Consider the following 17,701-nt stretch of genomic DNA (forward strand, 5'->3'; position numbering starts at 1 on the left):
CTTTGCAGGAGAATGGCAGAGCTTCATTTGGTTTACAAATTCTCCAGGAAACTGAAGACCACTTCCCACGGCTTAGACTAATTTGTGGATCATTTAATAAGTGTGTGTTTTATAGATGTTTACTATTATAAGTTGTGGTGCATACAGGAACACCGGTTGGCATAATGTGTTTTGTGGGTCTCCGGGGAATAAGGTCTCTGAAACAAGGTTGTTGCGAGGATAATATGGAGAAGGAGAGAATCATGGATGCCAATTTGAGCTTCTTGGAGAAAAGGTGGGTTTTAAGTGTAAATAGCAGCTAGTGGATGCTTGAGTGCCATTCTCTTGAACCAATCCCATCCTCCTATGCCAGCACCTGACAATGGCGATGCTTCATTTTTGCTGACCTAGGCTATCTAGCTGCCTTGGGTAGTCAAGACAGTGTTGGGAAAGGTTCCTGGCCAACATAGCAGGCAAGCACACACTGGTCTGTCCATGTGACACATGCTGGCATTTGTCTGAGCAGGCACAAGGTGGAGCAATGTGAGAAGGAGCAAGGTGTTGGAGGTAAGCGATCCTTCTGCACTCAGGTGAAAGATGCTGTCCTATTTCCAGTGCTGAAATAAGATTGAACTGTCAGTCAATTCAGGGGTCCCTCAGACCTTGGAGGGGCAGACTATATTTGGAGGGGGTGAATGAATTCCTATGCCCCACAAATAACCCAGAGGTGAATTTTAAATAAAAGGACACATTCTACTCATGTAAAAACACGCTGATTTCCAGACCATCCACGGCCGGATTGAGAAGGCGATTGAGCCAGATCTGGCCCCTGGGCCTTAGTTTGCCTGCCCATGGTCTAATTGGCTTCAGTATGGAAGGGGTGTCCTTTTACCCATCACGGAAGGACCCATCCTAACTTGGGCCTTCTGTTTATGTTCTACCACTTGGACATACAGTGGTACCTTGGGTTAAGTACTTAATTCGTTCCGGAGGTCCGTACTTAACCTGAAACTGTTCTTAACCTGAAGCACCACTTTAGCTAATGGGGCCTCCTGCTGCTGCCGCACTGCCGGAGCACAATTTCTGTTCTCATCCTGAAGCAAAGTTCTTAACCTGAAGCACTATTTCTGGGTTAGCGGAGTATGTAACCTGAAGCATATGTAACCTGAAGTGTATGTAACCTGAGGTACCGCTGTAGTTCCTTCACTAAGAAACACACCGAAGCTCTCACAGTACACAGGAATTCCATCGCCTGTTTGCAAAGAGGCCAGCTCTCACTCACTCATCATAAGCAAGTCACTGCACACAAGCCTGCTTGAAAATGGAGATGACTTTTGCCATCCGTTGGCCCTTGTGTTACAGACGGCAGACACCTTATGCTGGGCTCTGACTTTAGTCCTTGGATCTGTCCTTGTTCTGATTGGAGCGCTCTACGGTCTGTTACAGCTTAGCCTTCCAACCAGGCCAAGTTCCTAATTGTCTCAGAGCTGGACGTGTCTTTGATATAGAGCTTCCTCTCCAACAGCATTTGGTATTCCAAGGTCTGTATAGCCCCTTGCTATCCAGCTACTGCCAAGTTTGCTACATTTCCTTTGGCAGATGCCAAAATCCTGACCCAAACATTAATCACTTTGAGGTTAATTACTGTAATGCACTGTGCCATATGCTGCTCTTCTTGCTTAGTCTTTATCATTGGATGAGGAGTCCAAAAGGCTGGAGCAAGGCAGCTGTCCTGGATGCCACGAAAGCTAACTTGCCATATTCATGCTCCTCTGTAAAACTGTGAGACAGAAACCTGTACAGGAAACCAGAGCATACTGTGTTTCCTTTATATTTAAACCAGGTGGAAGCCAAGACTTTGCAGTTTTGGTTTTGTTTTCTTTATGCTTGAAAGCACGAGAAGTCGATTTTAAAAATAAATAAATAAAATCCTATTATTAACTTGTTTGTTTTTGGATTATCCAATCTGTCCATCGGATCTTAGGGGGCTTACAATAAAATGCAAATAAACTCAACAACATTAAAAGGGGAAACAACCCACTTTCTCTTTTGTAAATAGTACCCTGCACCTCCCAAATAATCTGTCAAAAGCCTAAGTTAAATAATTAGCTGTTTTATCCTAATAAATAAGAGCATCCTGATTACATCTAAGTATTTTCCCTCTGACTTGAAGGTTATTGCTGTTCCAAGACTCTTTTACTGGTAAACTTTCTTGTATATAAAATGAATGATGGAACGTCAAGGTTTTCTTGCACATCAGTGTAGACCAGGGGTCAGCAAACTTTTTCAGCAGGGGGCCGGTCCACTGTCCCTCAGACCTTGTTGGGGGCTGGACTATATTTGGGGGGGGGGATGATGCAAGAGCACCACGAGCCCCGGTGGCTGCTTACCTGTGTCTTGCGAGCATCAGGGGCTGGTGGCGGCACAGAGCATGAAAGGGCTCCGGAGAGGGGCTGCTTAAAATGGCGACCACTCAAGCACTGCTGCTGCTGCTGGCACCAACAAAGCCCAGCCCCCTTCCTCCTCTAGGCAGGGCAGGGAGAAGCCAGGGAGGGAGGAGGTGCCGCTGCTGCTGCCGCCATGGGAGGGAGAGGGAGGGAGAGGGAAAGAACGTGCGCGCTGGTGATTCATGCGGCAATCCCTAGACTGTCCATGGGTCAGATCCAGAAGGCAATTGGGCCTGATCCAGCCTGTGGGCCTTCGTTTGCCTACGCATGGTTTAGACTTTGCAAGATAATAGCTGGAAATCAACCACATCAGGACAAAAGCACATTTTTAGTTATCAAGATTGTCCTTTTGGCTTTGCTGTCTTGCTGAAATGTAAGCATTCAAGTACCCAAACTGTTTTTGGATAGTTTTCTTTTACTTTCAAGCTTGCGACCTTGACAGAAGCAGCAGGTAGATCCAACTTCTAAATTCAGGAGGTGATATTTAAACTAAGTTTACCAGACGTCTCTGTTTCCCGGGGACAGTCCCCGGATTTACAAATCAGTCCCTGGACAAAATCCATTGAATTTGAAATGCGTCGCCGGATTCATTGAAAAAAATCTGGTAACCTTAATTTAAACAATCCTCTTTTGCAGTCTCAAATGAAGCAACATTTGCTGGTCAAGTTTTTAGGCACTGCCCTTTGAAACCCCAGAGTATTTGTACTGCAAGAGTTTGGCACTGGCTCCTCTGTGATTTTGGACAGGCTTCCCCATGATCTTCCTTCCAAACTTTTTGTTTTTAGAAAACTGGGTTGCCTGCATTTGGCTTGGGTGAGGTTGAGCACAGTTTAATTTTCTGTTCTCTCCATGCTTTACAAGAATAGCTGTGGCTCCCTTACATTGGCATTTCCACATTCCAGGACCTGCTTTGGCCCACATGGCTTTTAACATATCTACGCCATTAACTCTTCGGAGGAAATGCTTCCTTCACCCCAATGAATTTGAAAAAGGCAGGCTTCCCCAACCTGTCACCCTCCAGATGTTGCTGGACTCCCATCACCCCTGACCATAGGCCATGCCAGCATCTGGATGGCACCAGATTGGGTAGGGCTGCAATAGGACTGCAATAGAACACATCTATCATGTATGCATGTGTGCCCAACTGGCTGTGGTGCAGGTCCCATTCATTTCAAATAAGCTTGTGCAGGAGACCTTCCAAATGAGTTGTACCCCTAATTCTTCATAATCTGATTCCAAGAGATGGAATCATATAGGACAAAATAGCTTGGTTGTTTAAGTAAAATTAATCAATGTGTTTCTTTATTGTTATTTTTTTCAGGATCCAGCAGGGATATTTGAACTAGTACAAGTTGTTGGAAATGGGACGTATGGGCAAGTCTATAAGGTAATGAACAAAACTCAATATATTTCATGGCATATTGACAAAACTGAAATCCTGGACATAATGGCTATACTCAGACATTACACCAAATCTTGGTCTGGCAAGCCAGCCTGCTTACAAACCATAGTTCATGAGGGCTTCCCTAGCCATGATTTGTGCTAGGGGTGGTTTGCTTATCTTTCTGAATTCACAGACACACCACTGCTGTGCGTCAAGAGCTGCTGCACCATGGGGACAGGAGTGAACTTATGAAGGTGAACTCTGAGCAGAGGGAAAAATTAATTAAACAGATACCTCAAAGCCATGGTTTGCCTGCAGTATGTTTGTAAACTCAAACCATGGTGTGGGTTCTAAATATCACAAACCACAATTTGGAGTAAAGTCTGAATTGAGTCAATGGCCCATGGGACCTGTCATAGTAAACCCTATTTAATGGTGGCCTGTGGATGTGGCACTCACTCTTGCTGCACTCCTCCTTTCTCACCAGCAAGAGCAACAAACCATGACCTTTGGCTTAGCATTCCTTATGAACCAGAAGTCATGATTGGCTTTGCATGATTGGTAAGCCAAGACCAAACTTTGGCTTAGCATTATGTCTGAACTGGGGATTGTGGCTTGTTTTACTCCAAACAAGCCATAGTCCCCAGTTCAGTCATAATGCCAAGCTAGAGATTATGGTTTGTTATGCCTGCTGCCTAGAAGAAAGGAGCAAAGCAGGAACATTCTGTGCATTCATGGTAAACTGTTAACTGTGTTTTCCTGCAAGGTGTCATGTAACTGATTTCCATCTCACCCACAACAAAGCTGTTGTGTGCACTGCTGGTTTCATTGTCATTTCCTCCCCGCTTCTTTGATTGGTAGGTGATCTTTCACCCTGGCTGTTTGGTTGTTCATTCTCTGCTAGTCCCGGTCTCGTGACTATCCTTCCAGGCTCCTTTACAGTTGGGAGACAAATCAAGTGAGGAGGCATGTCATGATGAGAATGCATTTTTATCCCCGATAGACGCTTGCCAGTAGACTAAAACAACTTGGAACATTGTCTTTTGAGGGTGTGGTGTTGTTGCTGCTGTTGACATTGCATTGTTTTCTCTCTGTTTCTGTTATGAACTGTGAGCAATTTAAAATTAATTGCAGATTAGCTTGGCCGCACAACAACACTGGACAAACCCTCCTTTGGGCAGAAAGAAGTGGCTTAGACTGGACAGCTCTTCAACTAGAGGGTGCCTTCAAATAGAGGACTGTCCTGTTTGAAGCAAGCACACTTTTACAGTTAGCATGGCAAGACCCGTCCTTTGATCCTGGGAAGGAAAGACTTGAGCTCTTGGTTTTTGGTTTTGGAAAGGACTTTCTTTCCCCCACTTATGGTGTTTCTGGGTCTGTGTAAAAGCAGCCAACTGAGAGACTAGCCTTTCTCTGGAGCAGAGAAATAAATAAATAAATAAAACTATCTTTTATGTTTGGGCAGCGGGGGGGGGGGGGGAGAGAAACCTGGGCAGAGTGCAATGGATCGCATGGCCTTGTTAAATTATGAAGTGTGAAAGCAGCTTGTGTGCTGTGCAGAAAGCCTGAGCAGATTGTAGCACCGGAGGCAATTACTGGAAGGCTAAATTTAAGAAACATGTACGCCCAAGAGCAAAAAGAATGGGGGGGGGGGGAGCAGGCTGGAAGGACAAATGCATTGGGCTGTGGCCTTGAGCCTTAAACTTCTTGCATGCCTCCCCTAGATACAGTTACCAACTGCCAGGTATATATTCCACCTACTTTGCATTTTGACCTTCAGTGTTGAGTACTTTCTTGAATAAATCCAGTATTTCAAGGGCTTAGAAAATGGTTTCATTTGACCTTGTGCTGTGATGGAATCATTAGACTCCACCCTTTTGACTTGGCATCCTCTCTAGGCTCCTCCCATATATTCATTCACTCAGGAGAGGGCTGTGGCTCAGTGGTAAAGCATCTGTCTTGCATTCAGAAGGTCCTCAAGTCAATCTCTGACATATCAGGTTAGGGCTGGGAAAGATTCTACATCTGAAACCCCCAAGAGCTGCAATCATTCAATTCAGATGGACTAATGGTCTGATTCAGCACAAGGCAGAGTTGCATGTTCCTTTGCCTGATCTCCTGCTTTTACTCATGAGCCAGGTATTTTTTAAAGGATGCATGTGGCACTGAGTTCTAAACCACCGAGCCTCTTTGGCTTTCTGATTGGAAAGTCAGCAATTCGAATCCACGCAATACAGTGAGCTCCCGTTGCTCTGTCCCAGCTCCTGCCAACCTAGCAGTTCAAAAGCACACCAGTGCAAGTAGATCAATAGGTACCGCTGTTGTGGGAAGGTAAACGTTGTTTCCATGTGCTCTGGTTTCCATCACAGTGTTCCATTGCACCAGAAGCAGTTTAGTCCTGCTGGCCACATGAACCAGAAAGCTGTCTGTGGACAAACGCCGGCTCCCTCGGCCTGAAGCGAGATGAGCGCCACACCCTATGGTTGCCTTTGACTGGACTTAATTGTCCAGGAGTCTTTTACTTTTTTATTTTTTTAAACTGCTACTCTGTCCCTAGTCAAATACTGTGCATCTTCCTCTCCAAAGTTGTTGTTCTTTGCCATGACTGAAGAAAGCTTTCCCAAGCTCACAATTAGGGAAAAGACAGCTTTGTTTCCTATTAAAGTGTGGTGGCGTATGGAGAGGAATCCATTTTATGCAAATGAAAGGGGTGGGGCTATACAAATAGAACAGGCTACTTTTAATAGTCACTGTAGTCCCCAAGGGCAGAGAGAAGGTTTAGCTTGCACCCTTGTGTCTGTGAAGGTGCCCTTTTGCTCTTGCACAGAGAAACATTAAATACTGCACTTGTGACTATTGTTTTGGGGAGGGCAAAATCTTCTGTCCAACCTTGACCACGAGGGGCAGAAATATATGTCTTGCTGGATAGAGACTTTTTGTAATCCCTGAAATCTTTGCAATAAACAAATACTTCCTCAGGGCTGGTGCAAGCCCACTTCCTCTTTCTTCCTCTCCCACCACCACATCCTTCAGTCTCATCCCCCCTCCCCACTCCATCCTCTCCACTGCTGCCTCATTTGCCCTGTACTCCTCTCTTTTCCTGCCTCTTGATCTCATATGGTCTCAGCTTTGGTTTATTGGAAAGCATTTGATCCCAGGGTTAAGTCCTGTGGGTGAAGTGGCTCAGAGAGTGCCTACACTACTACCACTGTGGCCCCTCCAGACACCATTTCCAGTGCACATTCATGAAAATAGCACATTCATGGTGCTATTGGGGCAGCCATACATGATCATGCTTTGTTTGAATACCGTTTGCACCTGCAAAGTTTACCAAGAATGTTTCTAATTTATTTTTGCCCTGCTTTTGTTGTGCGGCAATAATTACCACATTCACACCATGCATTTACAGTACTGTGATACCACTTGCCATGCCTTCCCACAAGGAACCCTGGGAACTGTAGTTTGTTAAGGGTGCTGAGAGTTTTTAGGCAGTCCCCATTCCTTTCAGAGACTACAGTTCTCAAAGTGGTCCAACAACCAATCCCTCTTCATGAGGAACTCTGAGAATTGTAGCTCTGTGAGGGGAATATGGGACTCCTAACAACTCTCAGCACTCTTAATAAACTACTTTCTTCTTTGGTGATCACTCATAGCTGAGTAAGGTTGTCTTCCATTGACATGGTTGGTGTGTCTATACATGACTGTGGTATTCTGTATTCTGGATCAGTATTCTGGATCCACATGTCCTTCCACAGTGGGGACGTAGGTTTCCGGGCAGGAGTTGATCACAGTGAGGATTTGCCAAACATGCCTTCCTCTTAGCACGTCTCTCCCTTTCATCCTGAGTTTGTGCTTCTTCAAAGTCCATGATGACTTTGGTGAAGGCTACTCTCCAATTGGAGCACTTTCAGGGCCTTATGGTTGTTTGGAGTGGTATCACAGTGCTTTAAAAGATGGTGTAAATGTGGCTAATGCAGTAGCTTTGGGGAAGCACCACAGAACAGCTATTCTATCAGAATAGACCCACCAGGATTGTGTCAAGAACCTTTTGCCCAATATAGCCGTAATAAAACACTTGCATGGAGGGGCCCTAAGTAGCATTTTAATGTCATTGTCAGTCCATCTTTCCAGCCCTGTCTTCTGGGTCCCTTCAGCTTTCCAAAAACTTTATCAGGTATGTTACCTGAGATCTGCTTTAAAGTGGAGATGTCAGGGATCAAACCAGGCACTCCCTTGCAAACAAAGTGTAGGTTTGGCCACAGAGCTGCAAGTAGTCCTGCAACTGAGCACTCCAAATGAGGACAGCTGTGGAGTTACCAAGAGGGACAGTAGGAGGCGACTGGCTGATTTATGCCACTCAGTGACCTTTAGGAGAAAACAAAAGTTAGATGGCTCCTTTACATTGCTTTGGTCAAAAGCCCCCGTCAACCATCCAATCGGTGTTTTAAAAGTTTTAAACCATTGTCTGGTAGTGTGAAAATGGTTCCCAAAGCTACAATTCAGATAAACCTCCAAATGATCCTGGAGAAAGGGGGGGGCGGGTTTCTCATATGGAGTTGAAGTAAGCGGTTCTTATTTTAGACATCCAGTGAAGCTCAATGTTGTAAGATTCAGAACAGATAAAAGGAAGTAGTGCAGAGCTGAACTATGGAATTTACTCATACACAAAAGCTAGTCGTAATGACTGCCAACTTGAATGGCTTTAGAGGATTAGACAAATTCATGGAGGCCAAGAGCACCTGTGGATTCTAGCCACTATGGCAGCTCAAAGAAAGCCATGGTGTTGGGGTTGACTGTCTCCTTCCCCCCCAAACCCAGTAACAGGTCAAATGTTTGCCCAACCCTGATTAAATTTTTGTTTAGCATTTGTTTGTTTTCCCCCCATAGACATTCATGCCATGCAAAAAATGGTACATCACAGTTTTAGGTCTTCCTTTGCAGATGGTCACACTAATTGTCCTAGCATGTGTCAAACCCTGAATACAAGGGCTTTCCTCTTCAAGCATAGTTATTAACAGCTTTTAAAGACTGTGTGTGTGTGTGTGTGTGTCTTTCCTTTCCTTTCCCAACAATGTCTAGGATCAGTAGACGGAAACAACTTAGAGGAAACCGCATACACACACACACACAGAGGAAATCATGTAGCATTTCCGCTCCTTTGGTTTGCTGGAAGTGGTTCTTACTCTTTCCTTGCCAGCACACCCAGAAACTATATAATCAGAAGGCCCTTTATGTGGCCTATTAATGGCACATATCCTATTGCACCGGAGGGTCTCAATCCCACCACAGTCACTGGGGCAAGATCAACACAGGGCTCTTAGGGCTCCCACAGTGTCCATGGATATAGCCACTTTAGCATTTGGCATCCGTTTGTGATGGAAGAGGACAGCTTTGTTTTCCATCAAATCCACAGAACCCTGTACATTCCACAAGCCAGAAAAGAAACCGTTACGCACAGGGAGAGCAGTATAAGATAGCTTTGTGGGCGGAACCCAATGCATTCATTCCATTAGCACAAGGATTCATGCTTTTGCATTGGAACGCTCCTTCCCCTGCATGTGCAATGCATCCTCCCCAAATCTGGAGCTTTTCGGGAGTTCCCAGGGAGGAGGCAGAAGTTCCATAATTGTACAGGGACGAAATCCTTGCCCTAACGGAATGAGTCACTTAAAACTACCCTGTGTGTGATCCAACCAAAGCCACAGGACACTCCTCTGCAGGTTTACTCAGAAGCAAGTCCCGAGTTAAATGGAGGTTACTCCTCCCAAGTAAGTTTAAGTACTGCAGCTTTTAGTGTCTTTAACCAAAATTAATTAAACCCATTGCAAATGGTGGGGCTTAGAATCATAGAGTTGGAAGGGACCCCCAAGGGCCATCTAGACCAACCCCCTACAGTGCAGGAATCTCAGCAAAAGCAACAAAGACAGGTGGCCACCCAGCCTCTTAAAAAATCTCCAAGGAACGAGATCTTGTTTTTCATCTTAATCTTGTTTTGCCTGTGCCTGTTTGCTGTTCAGCATGCTTGCAAGCTTAGTTTTCTCCATCTACCTTAGTTATGTCTACACGGACTGGCAGCAGGGTTTCAGGCAGGAGTCTTCCCTACTTCTCCTTGGAAATGCTGTTGATTGAATGAGGGATCTTCTACAGGAAAAGCAGATGCAATGCTCTTTTCCAACATAGGACTCAGGCTAAGACCCTGGAAACTGCAACTGCTCCCCACTGGTTATCTGCAGCATCATGCTAGATGCCACCTGTTCTGGCTGAAGATGCACTTTTCTCATAGTAACATAACAAGACCTTGCTGGGTCAGGCTAATGGCTCATCTAGTCTAGCATTCTATTCTCAACAGTGGCCAACCAAATGCCTCTGAGAAGCCTGCAAGGAGGACCAGGACACAACAGCATCCTTCCCTACCTGCAATTCCCAGCATCGGCTATTCAGAAGCATATTGTCTCTCGTGGAAAACGTAGAACAGTGCCATGCCAATCTCACTATAAATTGGTCCCTGGCTCCATGCTTTATGACCAAAGCCACACACAAGATATATGTTCAAGTTTAATCAGCCCTTCATTGACTTCTGCTTGGCTTGCAAAATAACAACACGTTATTTTGCCCTGGGGGGTGGGGGTGGGGAGGGAATCCACATATATTGCTTATATCATCACTCAGGAACTTGATTTGTTCCTTACAAATGCATCTTGAGTAGCACTTAAGTAATTTAGTCAGAGAGGGGGTAGTTCTTTCTAGAGAAAATCATATGATAAAATACTTTTTTCTCTCTAGTTTCTTTTCTTTCTTTTTTTTAAAAAAGCAATGCATTCTTTTGATGCCAGAAAGCTTCTGGCTCTGTTGAGTAAAATTTTATGAGGGTTTCTCTTCTGTTGTTTTCTTTAAAAGAAACTTGGGATTTTAAATAGAAAAAAAACAACGAATAAACAATTTACAGATCATTTCTGCTACGCTGCATTTGCTCAGACATCTTGCTTTTATAACTTTGTTCTTGAGAACATTCACCCCAAAATGTATAAGGAAAGCCCCATTTATAAAATAAATTTACTGTTAATTTAGATAACAGACTCCATGATTTATTTACGTGCAGTGTCCACACATGTAGTTTGCAGTGAGCCTGACAAAAATTTTTTTGAAAAAAGAAGCTGAAAGAGAAATAACATTCCTTTAAAGTTTGCCCTTTCCATCTTAACATAAAAGATTTATTAAATCTGTTCAAGCAGTCCATTTGCAAAAAAGAAAGGCCAAATTGCTTCTGCAGATAAGTGATCACAAAAATGCAATTATTTAAGGTAGAGATTTGGGGTGGGGGGCAGGATTGCAGTTCACATCTGGATAGCAAGGTAGGAAAGTAGATGGAAGATGTCACAAACCGACCTTCATATTTCCCCATTCAGTGGGTGCTTTTAAAGCCAAGGTGGGGAATTTTTGACCCAAGCCCAGATGGGAGTTGCAGCTCAGCAATGTCTCAATGGCCAAGGATCCCCCAACTCAGTTCAAAGCAACATTTCCCAGCCTGCCACCCTCCAGATGTTTTGGGCTACAACTCTCATCAGTCCCCAGAGTTCTGGGCAGGGCTAGTGGGAGTTGTAGTTCAAAACATCCAGAAGGGAGCAGGTTGCTGAAGATTGGCTTCCAAATCTTCAAATCAGTCTCCAGGTTGCAAGTTTTACTTTTGCCTTGCAAAATCTGGGGAAGTCATTTTGTTGTTTGGACCAAGAAACGTGCATCCCAAGTATGTGATTTATTGTCTCGGCAAAGCTTGTGTTCCTTGTTTGTGTTCCTTTAATGCTGCCAGAAAGAGCAGCATTCTCTCTCTCTCTTTCTCTTCTTGTTTAGTCATTAGGTCAGGCTGCTGCCATTGTATATTTAGCTGTTTTCTTGGAACTGCCCAGTCAGCTGTTTTTCCTCTTGAGAATTCTAATTGCCTTAAGCAGAAGTTGCTGGGGTGGGTGCATGGCTGAGTGGCAGGCAGTGGCAGCCAAACCAGTCCACTCATTTCATTTCAACTGCTCATCTATTTCTTTCTGCTGGAAATTAGAACTGTGTGTACCATGTCCTCTGCCTTGCCAATCTCTGAAGGATCCTGCTGCCCCCAGGTGCAGTGATGTATACTGTCCTGCAACCATTGTTAGAGCAAGGTTTGGTTCTCAGTATAGTATTCTTCTGTACGGTCGTGTCCACATCATACATTTAAAACACATTTAACATACTCTTTGGGAGGCAGGAACAGAGAATCATAGGATTGTGGAGTTGGAAGGGTCTAGTCCAGTGTTTCCCAAACTTGGGTCTCCAGCTGTTTATGAACTACAGTTCCCATCATCTCTGACCACTGGTCCTGCTAGCTAGGGATGATGGGAGTTGTAGTCCGACAGTAGCTGGAGACACAAGTTTGGGAAACACTGGTCTAGTCCAACCCCCTGCAATGCAGGAATCTCAACTAGATCATACATGACAGATGACCATCCAACCCCTACTTAAAAACCTCCAAGGAAGGAGAGTCCGCCACCTTCTGAAGGAGTCTGCTGTCCTATCAAAAAGCTCTTGCTGCCAGAAAGTTCTTACCGATGTTTAGTCAGAATCTCCTTTCTTGTAACTTGAAGCCTCTGGGGCAGGAGAAAACAAGCTTGCTCCATCCTCCATGTGACAGGCCTCCACTCAGATATCTCATATAAACATACCCAACTCCCTCAATCGTTCCTCATAAGACTTGGTTTCTAAACGCCTTGATCATATATTTTAATAATAATAATAATAATAATAATAATTTATTATAATTATTATAGTTATATTATAAATTAGCCACCCATCTGGCTAGGTTTCCCCAGCCACTCTGGGCAGCTTCCAACAGAATATTAAAATACAATAATCTATTAAACATTGAAAGCTTCCCTAAACAGGGCTGCCTTCAGATGTCTTCTAAAAGTCTGGTGGTTGTTTTTCTGTTTGACATCTCATGGGAGGGCATTCCACAGGGCTGGTGCCACTACCGAGAAGGCCCTCTGCCTGGTTCCCTGTAACTTGGCTTCTCGCAACGAGGGAACCGCCAGAAGGCCCTTGGCACATTGAACACACTTTTGAAGAACGTGGTCTCCCCCCAAAGAATCCCAATAACTGTAGTTTACCTGTTTGGGTCTATTACTTCATAATAAAGAGAGTTACAATTCCTAGCCAACTACAGCTCCCAGGATTCCCTTGGGAAAGCCAAGTGCTTTGAAAGGGCTTTAAATTTATGATGTGGATAAGCCCTGCTGCTGCTTAGCTTTAGCAGGGCAGTGGAATTACAACCTTTGTGCCAGGACTGTTTCAAAAAAGCTTGTTTGGAAGAACTTCCAACTGGGTTATGCTCCACATTCAGTTTATAGATGGGTTTTCCATTGGAGACAGCGAAATGTCATGGGCTGTCCCTATTTAATCATTATCGGAATTAAAACACCACTGATTTTAGTGGGTGTGGCTATTTAACAGCCTCTCTTCAGCCTTTAAAAAAACAGCCTTTTAAAACTGAAATGCTAAATCAAATATATTGACAGATGTATAGTTGATGTGGCAGCAAGCACATGATAGAGGCTGTCCCCCACTGCCACCCCATGCAAAGTGTCAATATGTGCATTTTGGTGCTGGTGATGTTTTGAATCTTCTATTCATTCCACTCCTTCCTCTTCATACTTCCTTCTGCTTGTGGTCCCCCCCCCCTCTCTCTTTTCAAGAAACCTTAAGCAAAGGACACATTCTGCATTTCCACTTCTACAATGGAAGGAAATGCTTTGGGGCCCAGATGTTGCAGCCCTAGACGTTGTTAAGCTGCTTAAACTTCACCGAAGGTCAATACAAGTTATGCATCTCACACACAGAAAGAGCAGCACAGGGATTGCCACCTTCCCCACAGGTCTCTCCTTTGTGCCAGAACACACTGCTAGGCACGTAGCTTCATGGCCAGGCTACCCTTTTAGCTGTGACTATCCTCTTTCCATGGGACACGGGTGGTGCTGTGGGTTAAACCACAGAGCCTAGGACTTGCCGTTCAGAAGCTCGGCAGTTTGAATCCCCGTGATGGGGTGAGCTCCCGTTGCTCGGTCCCTGCTCCTGCCAACCTAGCAGTTTGAAAGCACATCCAAGTGCAAGTAGATAAATAGGTACCGCTCCGGTGGGAAGGTAAACGGTGTTTCCGTGCGCTGCTCTGGTTCGCCAGAAGCAGCTTAGTTATGCTGGCCACATGACCCGGAAGCTGTACGCCAGCTCCCTCGGCCAATAAAGCGAGATGCGCGCCGCAACCCCAGAGTCGGCCGCGACTGGACCTAACGGTCAGGGGTCCCTTTACCTTTTTATTCTCTTTTCATAGGGCAAGGCAGGCCAGGGGGCAAATGCAGCCATCCCAAGGAGGAGGGGGGGGAGTGTGAAGAAAGCAGCCTGGTGTACCCTGGTAAAATTTGCATTGATAGCTCCACCCACTTTTGCCTCTGGCCCCACCCACTACTGGCATGTGGCCCCTGGAAAGTTGCCCTTAAAGGAATGTGGTCTTCCTGCCCCTAGAGCATCCAGCACCCCTTTCTTTAAGGTTAAACATTCTCAGGCAAGCACAAGAGACAAGAGGAAAGCCCTCATAAGTGTTTGTTGCTGCCTTGGGAACCAGAGTCTTCTTATTTGGGAAATTCTGGCTATTTTAATATGTTAGAGTGAAATGTGTTGTAATCCCTGAATGTTAAAATGTGTGTGAGAGAGGGGGGAGAGAGAGAAGGAGGGAATTTAGCATTCAGGGGAATATTTTATGACACTAGGCCACCTGGTAGTCCCTCTTTATACAATGTCATTACAAAGATGCAAACTGCAACACCTAATGCAAAACAAGTTTTGTGGTTCCTCTGCCTATTGTTGGGGGAGGCGGATACAGCATCACCAAAAGCAATTCCTCTAATTTCATGGTATAAGTCTCCTCTGTCAACTCTTTCCATCTTCAGTTGTGGTCATATGTACTGTCTCATACAGTGTGTGGGGAAACCAAAATCATAGTTGGGGAGAATTCCTTCCTGTGTCCTATTAAAATGCCATGGCATTCTTAATACTTAGCCAAGCTTGGTGGTAGTTTCCCTCTTCTTCAGGTTTGGTCACTTACCCTACTGTGTACTCCTGACCAAGTCATTTTTTTACACCCCTTCCCATTTTTTTCCATGCTGCATCTGCTCCTGCCTTGCCTAAATGCACTCAGTCTTCACAAACCTGTAAAGTTCTGAATACTGACGTGCTTCTGACACGATGGCAATGTGAGAAAAGCAGCCCTAGTTGACTTGTAGGATGGGCGGCTCATGTTAATTGTTGAGAAGCAGGCCAGAATCTGCTTTGAAACAGTTTTTAGCAGCTTGAGCTTTGCTGTGCTCATTTGCTAAATTTAAACCAGATAATCTCTTTGGAATACAACTGTGTCAAACTTTGGCTTCTTACAGTTGTGAGACTGACATTTTCAGTCTCTCCACAGTTCGTGATTAACAATGTCTGTTATGGATCATTCAGTTCTATAGTAATAGCATAGTAAGATTATGAAGGATGGCACTGTGGTCTAAACCACTGAGCCTCTTGGGCTTGCTGATTGGAAAGTTGGCGGTTTGAATCCCCGTGACAGGGTGAACTCCGATTGTTCTGTCCCAGCTCCTGCCAACCTAGCAGTTCGAAAGCATGCCAATGCAAGTAGATAAATAGGTACCGCTGTGGCGGGAAGGTAAACAGCATTTCCATGCGCTCTGGTTTCCATCACAGTGTTCTGTTGCACCAGAAGTGATTTAGTCCTATTGGCCACATGACCCAGAAAGTGGTCTGTGGACAAATGCCTGCTCTCTTGACCTGAAGTGAAATGAGCACCACACCCTATGATCACTTTTGACTGGACTTAACCATCCAGGGGTCCTTTAAGGTTATGAAAATAGGAAGCAGCCTTATAATTGTCAGACCACTGGTCCATCTAGCTCAGTATTGTTAGTGTTAGAAACTGAGATATGAAAGCTAGGAGCTAAATGGCACCTTAAACCTAGGTTATGGGCGCAACAATGGAATGTCTAGGCACACTTTTTTATAACAAGAATACAAAGCTGAAAATGAATGAACTGCAGCTGAAATATTATGTTCATTTTTCACATGGTCTAATCCTTCCCCTGCCCACCCCCCTAATATTCATAAGAGGGTCTCTTCTCCAGTCTTCAGAGAATAGCTGGAAGCAGGGAGGCAGAAATAGCTCCTTCTTTCCTTCCACTCTGCAGTTTTAATCTGAAATCTTAGGTGCGGTACTGTTCCCAGAGCTCAGAAACTGCTCGTGCTAATGAAATTCCCTGTCGCAAAATGCACCCGAACAATGAGAATTTTGAACACTATTGTCCACACTGGCTAGCAGCAGCTCTCCAGGATGCCAGATGGGGAGTTTTTTCCAGTCCTACCTGGATCTGCCAGGGATTGAACCCTGGCAGAACATCACTGAGCTAAGGCCCTTTCCCCAACTGAAACCACCTGTTATAATTACAAACTTCACCTGTGCTTTGCATCAGTGAAGTGATGGTATAAACACAATCTCTCTGTTCTGATTTGATTATGCTGAATCAAGAAAGCAAAGAACACACAAACAATAGGAGCCTGCCATTGGTAGTTTATAATAAGAGCATATCTCTTTCTCCCTCTCCCTCCTTCCCAGGCTCTCTTAGGAGGTGATTAAAACAAAAGGGACAGTCCTTCATCAGAACTGCATAAACCCATCAAAGACTCATCTGGGTACTTTATGGTGAAAGATCCTTGCTAATTAACTGCCACGGAGTGATGGATTTTCACCCCCAGCCCAGCTGTCACAATGGGCGATGTGAATCATTTGCTCTGGGTTTAAAATGGTGTGATCCTTGAGAAATGGGCCATTTATTGCAATGGAAGCCTGGTGTGTGTGTGTGTGTGGTTTTCAAAGAAAAAGAATATTAACCATTTCAAGTTCCAGGGAAAATAGCCAGGGAAAGTTTGGGCTTGAAATGAGGGTGCCAGCCTGTCTGGAAGGGCTTCGTACTATACTGTGAAGTTTTCAATGCCTGGAAACATTTGCAAACAATGGCTTTCCATAAAGGAGCAGGAGCTGTGGTAGGAAGCGATGTGGAGGTGAGTGGCATTGGCTGGGTACAAAATAAGCACAGATCTCCTCTGTCTCAGACAGCAGCCAACTCTACAAAACTGCAGTTTGCTGCTTGGGGCAAAAGTATGGTGCTGTCCATTTTCCATTCTACATACAGAAGTCATACATACACGATGGCAGTGGAATCTCAGGTCACATGCACACCTCACATTGAAATCACTGTTATACCACTTTAAAAGTCATGGCCCTCCACCCCACCCCCCACAAAAAAGCAACTACCCATGGCGACTGTAGCTTGCTAGGGGTGCTGTGAATTGTAGTTCTGAGAGGTATTTAACTAATCACCCTTAGAAGTGGCAGTTCCCATGACTTTCTGTACCTTAGTGCTTTAAATCTATGGTGTTGATGTGTCCATTACATAGCACTAGTGAAGTGTTAGCATCTTCCCCTGTACCTGAAGTAGAAGTCTAGTTTAGGGTGGCCAGGACAGGTCATGGGAACTTAAAAACAGCAAGGGGTCTACTGCCATGCACCCCACCCCACCCAGCATCTTCTGTCCGAGGCAGTCACCTCACTTAGCCCAATGGTAGGAGTGGCTCTGCTACAGACAGCCACACTGGTAAGTATGTGCGTGTGAGGAGATTCATAAAAATAATGTTTCCCATCTCCTCTTTCTCTCTGCATCCCCCAGGAAGCCTCTCCAAAACATTACAATGAGGAATGGGGCATGGAGGGTTGCTGGTGGAAGGGCGTTAGCACCCAAAATCAGGCGGAAGCTTTGGTGGTGTT

At 44.9% G+C, this 17,701-nt stretch overlaps 1 protein-coding gene across 2 annotated transcripts in view; it reads left to right on the plus strand.

Moving 5' to 3' along the window:
• Nucleotides 1-17,701, plus strand: part of NRK (Nik related kinase) — a 128,347-nt gene that overhangs the window by 6,065 nt on the left and 104,581 nt on the right. For both annotated transcript variants that reach the window (XR_014506935.1, XM_083422283.1), the window contains exon 2: nucleotides 3,748-3,813. Coding sequence is in view for 1 of the 2 variants with exons in the window: in XM_083422283.1 (XP_083278409.1) it covers nucleotides 3,748-3,813 (66 nt within the window). In the remaining variant the exon portion in view is untranslated. The remainder of the gene's footprint in view (nucleotides 1-3,747; nucleotides 3,814-17,701) is intronic.

Source organism: Podarcis tiliguerta, assembly GCF_965153285.1.
Source record: "Podarcis tiliguerta genome assembly, chromosome: Z".
NCBI lineage: Eukaryota > Metazoa > Chordata > Lepidosauria > Squamata > Lacertidae > Podarcis > Podarcis tiliguerta.